At 42.4% G+C, this 16,067-nt stretch overlaps 1 protein-coding gene across 1 annotated transcript; it reads right to left on the bottom strand.

The window, feature by feature from the left end:
* Positions 1 to 2,656: 2,656 nt before the first annotated feature.
* Positions 2,657 to 16,003, bottom strand: mrpl1 (mitochondrial ribosomal protein L1). Its single transcript, XM_052118698.1, has 9 exons — positions 15,835 to 16,003; positions 7,130 to 7,244; positions 6,713 to 6,983; positions 4,737 to 4,820; positions 4,552 to 4,623; positions 4,203 to 4,314; positions 4,013 to 4,110; positions 3,728 to 3,809; positions 2,657 to 3,090 (listed from the first exon to the last, which is right to left on the bottom strand). The coding sequence occupies exons 1-9, from the start codon at positions 15,863 to 15,865 to the stop codon at positions 2,999 to 3,001; spliced, it is 957 nt and encodes a 318-aa protein (XP_051974658.1). The 5' UTR covers positions 15,866 to 16,003; the 3' UTR covers positions 2,657 to 2,998.
* Between the last annotated feature and the right edge of the window lie 64 nt (positions 16,004 to 16,067).

Raw genomic sequence — 16,067 nt, 5'->3', positions numbered from 1 at the left:
AAAACATCAGTCAAAGATATTACAGTAATGCGGTTATTGAACCGAGTATGAGATTGAATTCTCTGTATTGGGCATCGATAGTTTATCGCCTATTTCAACGTTATTTCTCCTACCGGAGAAACTTACTTGTTCACATATGTCACAAACTATTTATAGCAAAAAAAACACTTAGAAACACATGCATGGATTTGCTCGTTTTCTATTAGAAAATACATTTTCCACTGAATTCAGTAAAAGAGGAACACTAACCTTCTACTGCAGGCAAGCCGGTGCTATATCCAATAAAAGCGGCAATAAAGATCCAAACAGGACCCATTTTCACTAAAGAAACTGTTGTCTAAATCCAAATGCTCAAAAGAATCACTTTAACTTGAATGTGAATTCTAGTGTATCATCGTTGATTTCCCGATGGCTCAAATCAATGATGCAGCAGTGCTTGAGATTGAAGTCTTGCAGCAAGTCGGTCGGTTTCGTTACTTGGAAGCATCCAGTCCGAATAGAAACAGTTCAGCGCGTTCTCTAACTTTATGATCAACGAAACTTCTCATAGGGACAGTTCCCTCACGAAAATCCTTCCTCTTAAATGTTCGGACACATGGCAAAGGCGACTTGTACGCGAATAATTACAGAGGAAAGAGCCGCTCTATAAAGAGAGTCACTGGAGACTACAAGCTGCATACACGAGTTCAGAAGCCCCCTCCTCCTTAAGCAGTACGTGGGAACAAATCCTGTGGCCGTAGGAGTTTTGAGGGTGAATGTTATATGCTAAGTGGCTTATAAAATAAATAAAAAGAGATGCTCTTTTTTCAACAAGTGTATTCAGGTGTGAATTATATTCAAAATCTTGTACATGCCTTGTTGGATAATAAATGATACAACATAGCTGCACATGCGTTATAATTAAGGTTTAGAATTGTTATTTTTTTTACATATCGCACTTATAGGAGTCGTTCACGTTCAACAGTGCAATCTGAAACTTGGTCAGAGCTCATACTCGACTAAAAACAGAAAAATAAAATCGGTAACAGGGTTTATAAATGAGTTAATTGCTGACTAATAAGTCATTTATAAATGCATTATAAATCATAGATATGCAGTTATAACAACATAAGCATTTCATACAATACTTGACAAATAGTGTGCATTTTAATATTCATGTTATAAAAGCTTAATAAATACACATTACACAAACACATACATTCATACACACATGCTTACATTAATCAAAAACAAAATGGCCTAATTTATTATGTGTTTGCCACACAAATAGATTATTATGGTGAGGTTAAAAGGAAGGATTGTCTTTTTTTTTAGTCTGCTTTCCAAACCACTGAATTGCTCTATTCAAGTGGAGTCCAAACTTACTAAGTCCTCTGCAAAACCACTGTTCAGATATTCATGCCCATTCACAGAACACGTCTTTTATTAAAGCCTGATGATGACCATTAAGCACATACACAACTTAATGTAGGCTACACAGGTTTCTAATGCAGACAACTCTTTCTTCATTTGTCCACTTTACATGAGGGTACATTTTCATAAGTTACTAATGTTGAATAAGTGTTATTAAGCATTTATAATTATAACATGGGTGGTAAAATTGCTAATTATTCGGCAGGTTTTGCATGAAAGTCATCTTTTTAATGCATTGCAAAAAATGCAAGCTTTTTTGCAATGATTTATAGTGCATTTGTAAACGTCATTTATTAACATCTTTAAAAACAAAGGAGAGATTGTGAAGTGTTATTGAAATTTCACCTGTGTCTTTTACATTTTTGGCTTTGCATGACATAAACAAGTTTATTTCCAATTATTTTCGGTCATTTAAAATCTCTTAAGACAAAGATGACTTTAAAGACGTGCTTTTTTCCTACTTAAACGCTTATGATTACGAATAAGTTAAATATTTTAGAAAAACGTTGCATTATTTAGCTTAGCCTTTGTTTGTCGTAAAAGATATTTGGAAAATGACAAATACTGAGACAAAGCAGGACTGTTATTATTCTTAACTGCATAACTTTAAGAGTGAAGTGTGAAAGTATACTGCCACCAGCTGTTGACATGTCGGACACAGAAATATACTCTTTTCTGGTCCCAGGCTGTTTGATCAAAAACATACTTTATCGATTGATAAATTATCGACAGAGCATCACAATGTGTGAAATTCTAAAATAAGTCTAAAGATCATGTAAATAGGGTGCAAGGGTGGAGAGGTAGGTTACACTTATACCTCTCAAAAGGTCCCAGAGAGAGTTGTAGTGTAGAAATAGGGGCAACAGAAGATGAAAACAAGACTGATGGATAGACGAATATTTGGATATATATATATATATATATATATATATATATATATATATATATATATATATATATATGTTTAATGCTTTGCAAGCTGAACAATCAACACCAATTGAGACCACATTACAACACATTGAACTCACCCGACAGCTTAGTTATCTCCTTTAAAAATGTAATATAGCGCTACTCTGAATAAGGTCCATAGTGTCTGAGTGCAACTCGATACCATATGCAAATACTTTTGATAAAGCAAGACATTTTCTGAGCAACTTTAAGTAATGACTTATTCAGACTAACCCCCAAGCAAAATGTGTACCATTTTCTGTTTCAACCACTATTGAAATTCCAGGAGATCCCAGATATTTTATAGGCTTATTTCATTTTATTATTATGATTGAGGCAGTAAATACAGGTCAATGTTACAAATCCTTTGCAACAAATCCACCCACTTATATGGATGATAAATAAAAAAGTTGCAGTACAGGAATTCTGTATCTCTATCCTCTGCCAAACTACATGTATAGGGTGGAATTTTGACCACAGTAGGCCAGTAGCTCTGTTACACCCCTACCTAGATCATTCTTCTACTTGTTGTAAAGTAAAGACTCACTACTGAATAAACATACAGTTGGACAAGATCACCTTTTATTACAGTGTTTTTTGTACAATGCAAATATATACAAAAGCAAAACTCTCATGCCTATTTGTCTTCCTGTTGTAGTATTTCCTCAATTTTGATGTGTAAACCCTCACTTGTTCTACTGCAGACAACTGCTCGCTCGATAAAGGGACCTGGGAGATAAAAACAAAGATACAATACATTTTAATGATGCATCATATCTACTTAATCATTTATAGAAAGGAATGTTTAAAGGTGTTGTAGTACATTTTTATGGAACAGCACACAAATGTTTTTAAGATGTCCATTTATTATAAAAAACAACTGAACTAAAGTATCTCTCTTGTTTCATTTTGTGCAGGTTATTGTTCATTATGGAAATCTGATTATCTCTGATTTTATGGACCATTCAAAGAAAGTATCATATGCATAGTTCTTAAGAAGAAATCTCAAAGTAAAACTGACTGTCTCACAGCCAAATTTACTGAAAGGTGATTGTAATAACAATTTTTCAGTAAAGGTGGATAGAACAATGAATATAATGCCATGCAATATGTTAATAATTCAACTTGATTTCTATGAGATTTTTTAAAATAACACTGGTTACTTATTGTTCATCAGATTATTTTAATTTAAAGATACTTTCAGGTTAACCGAAGTAACCTTCATTTATTATGGGCATTGCACAACGGTCATAGGGGTCGCTCAGTAACTCCACAGTTCACAGATCACCTCTACATGGAATCACTGAAATATTAAATATTGCAGAAAATATAAAATATTCTATTACATTGGAAATCAATTACTTACCAAATTCTGTAGGTTTGTGGCTTGCCACGTCTTTTACAATGGCCTGAATGTTTTCCACAATATACTCCTTACTCATGTCCAGCTGTTTAGCAAACAAAGTTGTTTTATCAATGGAACAAATTGAATGAAAGTATGTGCAAATGACCATGTACCTTGCAAGCTTCTGCTAGCCTGAGCTTGAATTTAATTAGATATATAGATATCTGTTGCTCGGGTTTCAGGAAAAAGCATGCAACAACCACTGAATACAAGTTTCATTATCAAATCAAACACAAATGGACTTACTGTTGCTACTTGTGTGTTGACATAAATGTCCTCAACCATGTATTCATAACCAGTCTTGAACAACGCAAGCATTTTGGGAATGTTCATTCCAACTGATCCTGATGCAATGAACATAAAGGGCCAATTTAACCTCTATTTAGTTTTATTTTAATAGAACATGCCTTGATATGTAACATATAAAAGAACTGACCTCTCTTGCTCTTTGGAAACTTCTTCCTTAGCTTGTTCTTCAAAGGGAGCAGCTTTTGCACAATGTCTGGCTCGGCCAGGTAAAAATCTGCTGTTATCTCATCTGCTAAAATCTGATATTAACATGAATTAATAGATGAACAGAGTAAATAATAATTTTAACACTAATACTCTATGAATACTGTATAAAGTAGGCTGAATGTCTTAATGTTTCAACACAATTTTAAAGAATAACTGCCATTTTTACTGAAGCAGCATACACCCACACATATATCACAGCTTATGTAGGAGCAACACCGTAGGTATGTGAATGGAGACCAGAGATATATCGATATGAGCATGAGCTTTACCTTCTCAACCAGCTCTGCTCCACCTGCAACTGTTGCTCCATTCTCTATTGCCAGTCTGGCTTTATCTGGGTTCTGCAACACACACACAAAAACACGAATAAATGTACATTATGTAAACTCTGCAGCTGGTCAGTCAATGACACGTGAAACATTTAACACAAGGGACCAAAGAGTGATCCTCCCACCTCAGTGAAAACCACAATTTTGTTGATGTCCGTCTTGAAGGGGTGTGGTATATGAATTGTGCTAACAAATGGGTCCACTTTTTTCTGAAACAAAGCAATGAAATGGACAAAATTTGTATGAAGGTTTAATGTTCTGTTCAAATATAACTGTTTGCTGCAGTTACAGTTGTAAGCGCTAGGGGTGGCAATAAAAATTGATTCTGTTACAAATCTCGATTCTTGACTTAAAAAAATTATATGTTTAGCTTACAGCTAGTAAAATGATTGATAGATAAACATAGGAAGATATATCTGTGCAGAGTTCAACGCAAACAGGTTTTCTCTCTGAGAAGTTGTTTCTTTAATTCTTTACATTCAGTAATTTAATGCACCACTGTTGCAGCCATCAAATCGCTGCTTGTTAACTGTTGGATGTAAAATCCTTCGCTTTGGGTAATATTCCTGTTACTATGCATAAACAGATTTATTTGTGAGGTGCTGTGGAGCAGCATGTGCAGCAGGTGCAACAAGTCGTGCACACGCAATACTTATAATCTAACAGCTGTGCACTTCTGAATGCGGAGCCGATCGCCATGTGACTCCAGTTACTTGAAGTATGTAATCTGCGTCTAGATGCACAAAAGCGCATTGAAACGCATCATTCAGCATCTGGAATGCGAATAAGTGGTTTGTGCCGATCTGTATTCAGATTTCAGTGCTTCATACATTCTTACTTTAGTAGTTTTGTGATTTGTGGTTGAGATTATAATTATTTAGCTTTTTAATAGATGAATATCTATAAATATACCATTAAATGTCTGTGCTTAGTATTCATGTGTCCTTTTGAAACACATCCGAATGGGTAACAAGGACATATAATGCAGCCTAATTATGCACGTGTTACTTAAAGCTGACTAGTCAACTAATAGCTCAAACAATGCACAGACTGGTTGATTAGTAGAATCACAATTTACACATCACTACCTGTAAATTCTGGATTAAATTGAAACAAATCTCATTTCAGACACAACTGTTCTTCAATAGACATTTCTTCCTGAGCAAAATGAGCTAACTATATAAACAAACAAAATCCCAATACATACGAATTAATGAATGAACTATCATTAACCACATTAATATAGCGCTTTTCTGACAGTACACTCAAAGCGCTTCATTCAGTGAACAAGGGACTCTCCTCAACCACCACCTGTGTGCAGAATCCACCTGGATGATGTGACACAGCAATCGTGCACCTGTACGCTCACCACACACTAGCTATTGGTGGAGAGGAGTGAGTGGAGTGATGGAGCCAATTCATGAAAGAGGATTTTTTAGGAGACCATGATTGATAAGGGCCAATGGGGGGAATTTGGCCATGACACTTCCACAATGTGACAATACTAGTAAAAAATGAAGCTTAAAAGGCAGGTATATACTGAATTTTATCTAGCTAACTTAAAAAAAAAAATTATTTCCAGCTTAACAAATTATTTCATTTAAAGTGAATTGATTACTTTTCCATAAGTTGCATTTTAAATGTTTTCTTTCAGTTCCATTTTTCACTACAACAATACTTCCCACAATTCATTATACATTTTAGCAACTGCTCTGCTAGATGAATAGAGCGACTCAAAAGCATTTTCTTTTATTTATTTTTTGCCCTGTATAAAATAAAACTTCAATAATTTAATGAAGAGCTGCAGCAATTGATGCATTTAAGGTTTCTGGGAGAGCATTCAAACACATAACAGCTCTAAATTGTCTCTTGCAGAAGCAGTACAGAATAGCATTTGTGGGTTCCTGAGACATAAAACTTATTTTAGGGCCAGTCACACTAGTTTGCAGATTAAATATTTGGTGGAAGTATTTAAATGAGGATGTAAGCTTTGGCTTTGGTTAAAAGAAGCTACAAGACTTGGGGTTCTCTGAACTTCAAATTTTGGGGTAAATATTAAACAAGGCTAAACAAACTTTTTAAACTACCCCTCGAAACATACCTTTTTCTCCAGCTTCATATCCAGACGTAAGTTAATGTAAACAGGCTGGTTTTCAGGACTAAAGTCCAGCTTCTGAAAGTTCTTCAGCATTTCAATAGCCACGGCTGTCTCATACACTGGTTTAGGGTAGTACCTGACCATGTATACATCATCTACTGGAGCCCAAGCAGTGAGTCCAAAGGGTTTATGCCTGTCTTTATCATCAATCTTTCTTTTCTCTTTCACCACTTTCTCTTGTACAGGGTCTTCTTTTTTCTCTTTCTGCACCTGCCTACAAAAAGATTGCTGATGAAGAAATGTATTCTGTTTTATCATTGTTTTTAAGTGTGTCACCATGCCAGAAACATTTATGCATTTTATAAGGCAAACTTTTAATCTAAACACAGGTAAAGACTTAATATTGTAAATAGGACTCACTTAGAAGCTGCAGCAGCATAGGATCTGACAGGCTGCTGTCTGTGTGGAGTCAGTGAGCTCCAAAACACAGAGGATGTGCGTGGTATAAAGACCTGTCTCTGACATCTGGATAATACTGCGTGAAAAACAGGGCATGTAAGCATTACACAACGTCAGATGACATATACATTATTATAACTAACAGTTTACTAGTTACACTCAAGGTTAAGAACACATAAGAAAACTTAAGGAGGCAGATAATGGAGATAATTAGGGCAACTACTTTACAAAAATATACCATGTTAAACATGGTTTGTGACAAAAATGAGCCTATATCATATTTTACAAATAAAAAAATCTATTTTAAGAAATCTATTTTAAAAATCTATAAAAGCAATCTATTCTACAAATTCTACCGGATTGTTGAACAAATACAAAATCCAATGTGAACAAATACATAAAACGACTCGGTTACTAACGTAACCTCGGTTCCCTGAGAGGAGGGAACGAGTATTGCGTAAGTAGCTTACGCTATGGGAAAACTCTGTTTCTCGAGAAATATTGAAGTCTTTATGTAAAACGCATTGCAGCTGCACAGCAGACAGTAATGAGCGAGGCAGCTCGGTCATTGGCTGTGCTGCGGCAACTGCTCGACCCAATGACGGGGCGACTCTGAACGCGCGACCAATGGGCGCGCGCCTCCTGTTCGCGCGCTCAGAGCCCGCCGAAATTAGCATAGCCAGGCTATATAATGGGCACCCCGTCATGCGAGTTCCTTTAGATTCAATCGACTGAAGCGAACTGACCAAGCACAAGCACGGCAGCTTACGCAATACTCGTTCCCTCCTCTCAGGGAACCGAGGTTACGTTAGTAACCGAGTCCTTCCCTATCGAGAGGTCTCTCCTATTGCGTAAGTAGCTTACGCTATGGGAACACCCTGCAAAACGCTGTGTGTGCTGACTTCGCTCTATAAACCAGAGGCAGATGCCTGAGCCTTAAAGCAAAGTGATTATTCCACGAGCCGGCCAACGGCGAGCTATATAATGGGATAACACAGAGCGCCTTTGCCCCAAGGTGGGGCGCTCATTGTACAAACACAAGCACATATCTTATGTACTGAGTTTTCTATGTACTGGTACGCATAAAAAATCCTCTAAGTCGGTCAGAGATGGACCTTATAAGGGAGGAGACAATGCCCAGCATATACATACTCTATTCCATTCTATAGTCAGGCTGATAGAATGTTGGAATGTAATGAGGGGACCTGTAGGTTATAAAACCTGATAAATGTCGAAGGCGAGGCCCAGCCTGCCGCCGCACAAATATCTTCAATGGGTATCCCACTCGACCACGCCCACGAGGAGGCCATGCTCCTCGTAGAGTGAGCTCTGATGCCTAAGGGGCATTGAAGGCCCTTGGCTTCATAAGCCAGCGCTATAGCATCCACTATCCAGCGCAATATTCTTTGCTTTGAAACTGCAAGACCTTTAGTGCGGCCGCCAAAGCATACAAATAATTGTTCCGTCTGTCTGAACAGGGCAGAACGTTCCAAATATACTCTGAGCGCCCTGACCGGGCAGAGTAAATTTGCGTCGCTTTTGTCTGCTGGGGACGATAGCGCTGCCAGAGATATCACCTGTACTCTGAAGGGTGTAGAGAGCACTTTAGGAATATACCCGTGCTTTGGCCTAAGGACAACTCTGCAGTCGTTAGGTCCAAATTCCAGGCAAGCAGCGCTCGATGACAGCGCGTGCAGGTCGCCCACTCTCTTGACTGAAGCGAGTGCCAGCAAGAGCGCGGTTTTGAGCGAGAGCTGTTTAAGGTGCACGGTTCGGAGAGGTTCGAACGGGGCACCCTTGAGTGCGTCCAGGCCCGTGGCCAGGTCCCAGATCGGCACCAAGGGGGGGCGAGGAGGGGTCATCCTCCTAGCGCCTCTTAGGAAACGAATGATTAGATCGTTTTTCCCTAATGAATGTCCTTTATCAGGATTGTGTGACGCCGCTATGGCAGCCACATAGACTTTGAGCATGGAGGGTGTGCGGCCCGCCTCCAGCAGCTCCTGCAAAAAGGTGAGTACACTTGGTATCTCGCACGATTTGGGGTTCAAGCTCTTAGTATCACACCAGTCGCTGAACACTTTCCACTTTTGGGCATATAAGCGCCTCATAGAGGGCGCTCGCGCCTCAGTGATGGTTCTCAAAACTCCACTGGGGAGGTTCTCGGGAACCCGTTGAGGGGCCATGCATGGAGGGCCCACAGATCGGGGCGGGGATGAAAAATCATCCCGTTGGCCTGCCTGAGGAGGTCTAGCCTCAACGGAATCGGCCATGGGGCAGATTGCATCATCTGCATCAGTTCTGGAAACCACGACTCTGGTTTTTCCAGAGTGGGGCTACCAGGAGCACTGCACATTTCACTTCCCTGATCCGACTGATGGCCTGAGGTAGCATAGCGATCGGGGGAAAAGGATACAAGGGGCGGCTCGGCCACACCTGGGCGAGCACGTCCGTGCTTTTTGAAAGAAAGGGGCAGTGCGCATTTTCCCTGGAGGCGAAGAGGTCGACCTCTGCCTCGCCAAGGGTTTGCCATAACCACTGAACCGTCAGGGGTGGAGAGACCATTCCCTGGTAGAACCTTGTCTCTGGACAGCATGTCCGCCCCTGGTTCAGGGCCTGGCACATGCGCTGCTCTTAGCGAGCACAGGTGGTGCTGTGACCATAGGATGAGCTCCCTGGCCATAGAGTGCAGGGAGCTCGACCTGAGTCCACCCTGGCGATTTATATACGAAACTACCGTCATGTTGTCCGTTCGGACCAGGACGTGTTCGTTTTTCAGGTACGGAAGCAGGGCTCTGAGAGCCAAGGTGACCACTTTCATTTCCAGACAGTTTATGTGTAGGCGCTTTTCTGGGTTTGACCAAAAGCCGGAGACAGGCCTGCCCTCATAAAGGGCCCCCCCATCCTATTTTGGAGGCATCTGTCGTGATCATTTTTCTCCGCGTATTCACGCCCAAACACGCCAGTTTGATACCAGTTGATGGCTTTCCAGGGCGTCAGGGCTTTTATACAGCCGTGATTCGCTCTGATCAAAAAGTGGCCCGAGCGCCACGCGTGAGTGGGGACACGGCTCTTGAGCCAGCGCTGGAGAGGATGCATGTGCAACAATCCTAGCTGGAGTACAGCTGATGCCGAGGCCATGAGACCGAGCATTCTTTGAAATCTTTGACGGGGGCGCGCGCGCCCTTTCTGAACGATGTTGCAAGGCGTCGAATAGAGAGCACGCGCTCTGATGAGAGGCGCGCTGTCATCTGCACTGAGTCTAGCACTATTCCCAGAAAAGAGATATTCTGGCTGGGGGATAGCACGCTCTTTGCAAAATTGATTCTCAGACCCAGGCATTCTAGATGGCTGATAATCCAAGATCTGTGCGTCGTTAACTGATCCTCTGATTGTGCTATGATTAGCCAATCGTCGAGGTAATTCAGTATTCGCACTCCCGCTGTCTCAGGGGAAAGTGCCGCGTCCATACATTTCGTGAATGTACGGGGGCCAATGATAGGCGAATGGTAGTACTGTGTACTTGTATGACTGTCCCTCGAGGCTGAATCTCAGAAAAGGCCTGTAATGAGGCACTATCGAATGTGAAAGTAAGCGTCTTTCAAATCCACTGATAGAAACCAATCCTCGGGGCGAACTTGCGCGAGGATATGTTTGGTCGTTAACATTCTGAACGAGCGAATCATTAAAGCTTTGTTCAGATGTCTGAGATCTTGGATGGGGCGGAGGCCACAGTCCTTTTTCGGGACGAGAAAATAGCGGCTGTAAAAACCCGCCTCGCTCAAAGAGGGAGGAACAGTTTCTATAGCGCCCTTCTCTATCAGTTTGAGCACCTCGGTGCGTAGAACATGTGACACATCTTTCCTCACTTTCGTCTCGACCACCGCTGAAAAGCAGGGCGGTCTGCGAGCGAATTGATGTGAGTAACCGTGTTTTATTATGTTCAAAACCCATTTCGGCATGTCAGGGATTTTTTCCCAGGCTTCTGCTCGCACAGATATGGGCTGAATGCTGGCTGGGGGCGTGTCGCAGTGACGTATGGGCCCCACCGGCAAATTGCCTTGTGCTAACACAGAGTCTACAGCTCTCAGAGGCGCAGGTGCGCGCTGAGCAGCCGTGTTGAGCGCCGAGTGCAGGGGTGCATGTGAGAGTACAGGCACGCGCGCTATCTCTGAGATGCTCGCAGCATGAGTCAGAGAGATGCTTGAAACTGTATGAACAGAGTTTTGTGGTGGGGGTGCATACATCGTAATAGGCACGCGCGCCACATTCATAAAGCTTTCCGCATTTAGCGGGGAGTTTCTTGGCTCGCGCATTGCATCTGTGATGCTTGCGGCATGAGATAGAGAGCTGTTTGGAACTGTATGGGCAGCGCTTATGGATGGGGGTGCATATACTGTAGTAGGCACGCGCACCACTTCCATAAAGTCTTCCGCTCGCGGCGGGGATTTCTTGGCAATGCATACAGTGTTTGTGTGTAGGGGTGCATGCAGTACAGCAGGCATGCGCTACATTTATAGTATTTCCCGCTTTTACTGGGGAAGTGTTTATAACTGTGGGAACAGTGCTTGTGTGTAGTGGTGCATACATGACAATAGGCACACGATCTACATTTTTGGGACGTCCAGCCTGAACTGGGGAGGTATTTGGCACTGTTTGGACAGTATTGATATGTGGGAATGCGCACTTTAGTGTGGACATGTGAACCCTTAGTGACACAGGCAGAAAATGAATCTTTTCGTGATTTCTGTGTGTCGCCGTAAAAACGGCGTTTGATTGCAGGTGAGCGAGTTCTATGACTGGCCCATTGACTGCTGTATAGACATTTCCAGCGCCTGTAAGGGGACTGGGTAATGTTTTACATGTTTGAGAGAGAGTGGTCCGGCTTTTGCGAGACACGTACTCTCTCTTTTTCTTCCTATTGCTAGGAAGACTTACGAGGCTCCGGGTTCAGTGTGATCTTGGGCCGAGGACCTCGTTGCTCATGCGGCTTTCTTCGGCCAGCGGAACGCGAGCGGCGTCGAGCGTCCTTTTCAGGTCTGCTCCTTGGCTGGGAGACGGGAGGCGCCGCCCTAGCTCGCTGCTGCTGCTGAGGCGGTTTCTGAGACGAGCTGGAGCACTTGGGCAGGAAGTGATGCATAGCCTGTGAATCCTTCCGGGCCTCAGTGAAGCGCTCAGCGAATTCTTTCACCGCCGGTCCGAACAGGCTGCTCGGAGTGATAGGCGCGTCAAGGAATGGCGCCTTATCCGCGTCCATCTCCGTTAGCGTCAACCACAGATGACGCTCAAGGACAGTCAAGTTAGCCATGGCCCGGCCGATGGATTGGGCGATGGCCTTTGTGGCTCGCAGGGCTACGTCCGTGGCGCTGCGCAGGTCCTTGAAAGCCTCAGGATCAGGTCCAGACTCGTCCATGGTGCGGAGAAGTTTGGCCTGATAGACTTGTAAAACCGCCATTGAGTGAATCGCTGACGCAGCTTGGCCGGCGGCGGCGTATGCGCAACCGGCGAGAGCTGAGGTGGATCTGCAGGGCTTCGAGGGATGAGAAGCTTTGGCCTTCCATCCAGCGGTGGAGGGTGGGCACAGATGGTTGGCCACGGCCTCCTCGAGGGGCGGAGTTGCCTCGTAGCCTCTTTCTCTCGCGACGTCCACTGAGGAGAGCAAGGAAGAAAAAGAAGGCTTTAGGCGAGCAGAGTGTGGGGCTTTCCACGACTTCGTGAGTTCGTCGTGGACTTCGGGGAAGAAAGGAGAGGATCTCTGTCGGGGGGCCTGCCGGTGCCCCTGCAGGAACCACTCGTCCAGCCGGCTGCGGGCGGGTTCTTCTGGAGAAGACCAGTCGAGCCCGAGGTCTTCCACGGCCTTGGACAGGATACGGACGATCTCAGAGTCCATGCTGGTGCCCGCGCTCGTGTCCGCTGATGTCGATGGCGCGGGGTCGAACGAGCCCGGCCAGTCGTCAGATGCAGCGTTAATAGAAAGGCTGTCATCCTTTTCATCGTCGTCCCCTGACGTGCCAAACGAGACGAGACCCACCACTCTGTTGGAGGGGTGCAGGTCCGCTCTTGTGAAATGGACTGGCGGCAGGGAGATCTCTGGTAGCGGTGACGCACGCGGGGACTGGGCCGGCGTGACGTCACCGAAGTCTACGTGCTCCGGCAGCCTCTGTGAGCGGCACTTTTTCTTGCGCGGCTCGAACAGAGGTGGCAGCACGGTGGAAGCAGGCTCGTTTGCGGCGAAAGCAGCAAAGCGAGAGCGCAGCTCGGCGAGGCCCAGGGAGTCGCATTCGGGGCATCCGCCCTGAATGAGTGCAGCTTCTGCGTGGTCCGGTCCCAGGCAGTGAGTGCAAATGACGTGCTGATCTCCGTCAGGAAGAGGGCCTCTGCACGAGGCGCAGGCTGAAGGCATTTGAAACAACGCCTTGAAAAATTACTCTTTTACTTTAAAAGCGTCGCTGGGCGAAGCTTGCAGATGCACGCCGGATGGCGTAGCAGAAGGCTTCGAGGCGGCTGAAGGCGCCGGCGTCCTCTTAGCAGTCCTGCTGTAGGCTTTTCGACGGCGGCGAAAGACTCCAACAATCCGGAGGATCCAGCGAGAGAAGGTCTTCGCTGAAGGAGATTAAATCTAAAGGAACTCGCATGACGGGTGCCCATTATATAGCCTGGCTATGCCAATTTCGGGCGGGCTCTGAGCGCTGAACGCAGTGCGCTACCATTGGTCGCTGCGTTCAGAGTCGCCCCGTCATTGGTTCGAGCAGTTGCTGCAGCACAGCCAATGACCGAGCTGCCTCGCTCATTACTGTCTGCTGTGCAGCTGCAATGCGTTTTACATAAAGACTCCAAAATTTCTCGAGAAACGGAGTTTTCCCATAGCGTAAGCTACTTACGCAATAGGAGAGACCTCTCGATAGGGAACTTATGTGAGTCACATAACTTTTGGCACAATTTTCTCAACCACAATCCTGATTTTCTCACAAATGCCTCAATGCAGAATTTCTCACAAATTGGTTGAGCTACGTCATCTTTTAAAACCGAAGATGGTGCAATGCTACCACATACTTTCACTAAGTTATGTTGTTGTTACTACATTTTATGTGGTATAAATTACTTTTTTTTTTGTTAAAATTATATTATGTTGTGAAAAGCACTATACAAATAAAAATGACTTGATATAAATCATCTGCAATGAATAACATATTCTAGCAAAAAAATATATATAATATATATATATATAATTTTTTTTTCTTTTTTTTTTCTAATCAGTTAAAAACAAGATATTTTCTAGTATTGAGATAAAAACGATCTACAGGAATAGTGTTTGTAGTCATTATAGCATAGTTAAATTAATTGGTCTATTTATAATTTATCCTTGCTTTTAACCATAAAGAAATTAAAATAGCTTTGTGCTTAAGGCTGTTTCCCAGTAACATTGCTTATACAACTTATGCTATAAAGATCACCTTACATTGTACATTATTTTATGATACCTTAAACCAGAAGATCAATTAATGCAATTTCCATGTTTGCCAGCAATTTCTAATTATTTTCATATTGATGAAACAAACTCCTGGACATTCTGCCAAAAGTTTCGGTAAAGGATAAAGGAAGGTGGGAGGATCACTCTTTGGTCCCTTGAGTTAAATGTTACACGTGTCATTGACTGACCAGCTGCAGAGTTTACATAATGTGTGTTTCAGTGTAACTAGTATGGTTTGGGAAAAAGTTGCTACATTATAACATATTATACATTACTAGTCAAGATAACAAAAGCATTAGTTGTGTTGGTTTTTTTTTTTCCTCCTTGGATTATTTATTTTTATTTTTAATGAATTAGTCCATTTGCTTATTGAGGTTTGTAACCCTTTTTTAGTTGTGTCCAACAGTCACATATCTTGTTTCATAGCCAAAATGTGTAGGGGTTAAGGACTACTGAGGACAGGGGACAGCCGGGGCTTGGAGTGGCAAGGTGTGGAAGGTTTTTTTTTGTTCTTTTGAGAATTATTCTGAAACATAAAAAAGTGACTTACCAATTGTTAAATTTGTTTAAAGTTGCACCGCTAAAGGCTTAAAGCTGTTAAAATGTCTTTATGGTTTAAAGTTAGAATTAAGTATAAATAGATCAGTTCAATCACATATGCTATGATGACTACAAACGCTACTCTTGTAGGTCGATTTCATTTACGGTTACTCCATGCTGAGCAGCAAGTATTCCTTGGACACAAGTGAATGAAGCACATAAATTAATTAATGTCAATTAATTGTCACGTCCAAATCATCTACTTAAAAATGACAAAGGATGTTATTCTGATCACGATTAATATACGACCAATTGCTATTTTTATATATGTAAAACACAGCTTAGTGTATTTGTTTGTTAAGCCAGTGTTTCACGTCAATTACTCATGTTTTTCTCTCAAATAGCCCTTTGTATTTGCAAATCGCTTTCTGTTTGTTTGAGTCGAGTTTTCCTTTACGATAACAGATAGACTAGTGCTCAGTGCTGATGGCTCATACAGTGAATGCACGCGCGCTGTCAGTCTTTGAATCAGAACAAGTATTAGTGCGCATGACCGTTTGCGTTGCACTCTTCTAAAAACTAACGCCCGATTGGTCGTTACCATGTCATCGGAATACAGAGGATATAAATTAATAGTAAGTAATATTTCCAAACTGACCTCTTAATAAACTCCTTGTGGAGGCAGCCATGTTGACAGAATTCAGTGTTACGCTTTTATGTCCGGTCTAAACAATCGACCAACGCTTAAACGTTCCCACCCATACACTTTCCATTGTGTGTTGAATACGTCTAAAAAAATTATATGCAACAATTTAAATAAAATATTACGTTTAATTTGGTTGTTATTTCTTTCCACCATCACATAATTTTTACTCCGATATTTAATTAGTC

Source organism: Xyrauchen texanus, chromosome 4 (genome assembly GCF_025860055.1).
Source record: "Xyrauchen texanus isolate HMW12.3.18 chromosome 4, RBS_HiC_50CHRs, whole genome shotgun sequence".
Lineage (NCBI taxonomy): Eukaryota > Metazoa > Chordata > Actinopteri > Cypriniformes > Catostomidae > Xyrauchen > Xyrauchen texanus.
The sequence above is the reverse complement of the archived record's forward strand: the minus strand, read 5'-3'. Positions and strand labels throughout refer to the sequence as shown.

Bases quoted from the DNA above. Each gene is read 5' to 3' on its own strand.
- mrpl1 (XM_052118698.1), bottom strand. From the start codon at position 15,865: ATGGCTGCCTCCACAAGGAGTTTATTAAGAG. The intron at 4,821-6,712 runs GTATGTTTCGAG...GCTTTGTTTCAG, and splicing joins ATATGAAGCTGGAGAAAAAG to AAAAAAGTGGACCCATTTGT. The intron at 3,091-3,727 runs GTAAGTAATTGA...TTTATCTCCCAG, and splicing joins CCACAAACCTACAGAATTTG to GTCCCTTTATCGAGCGAGCA.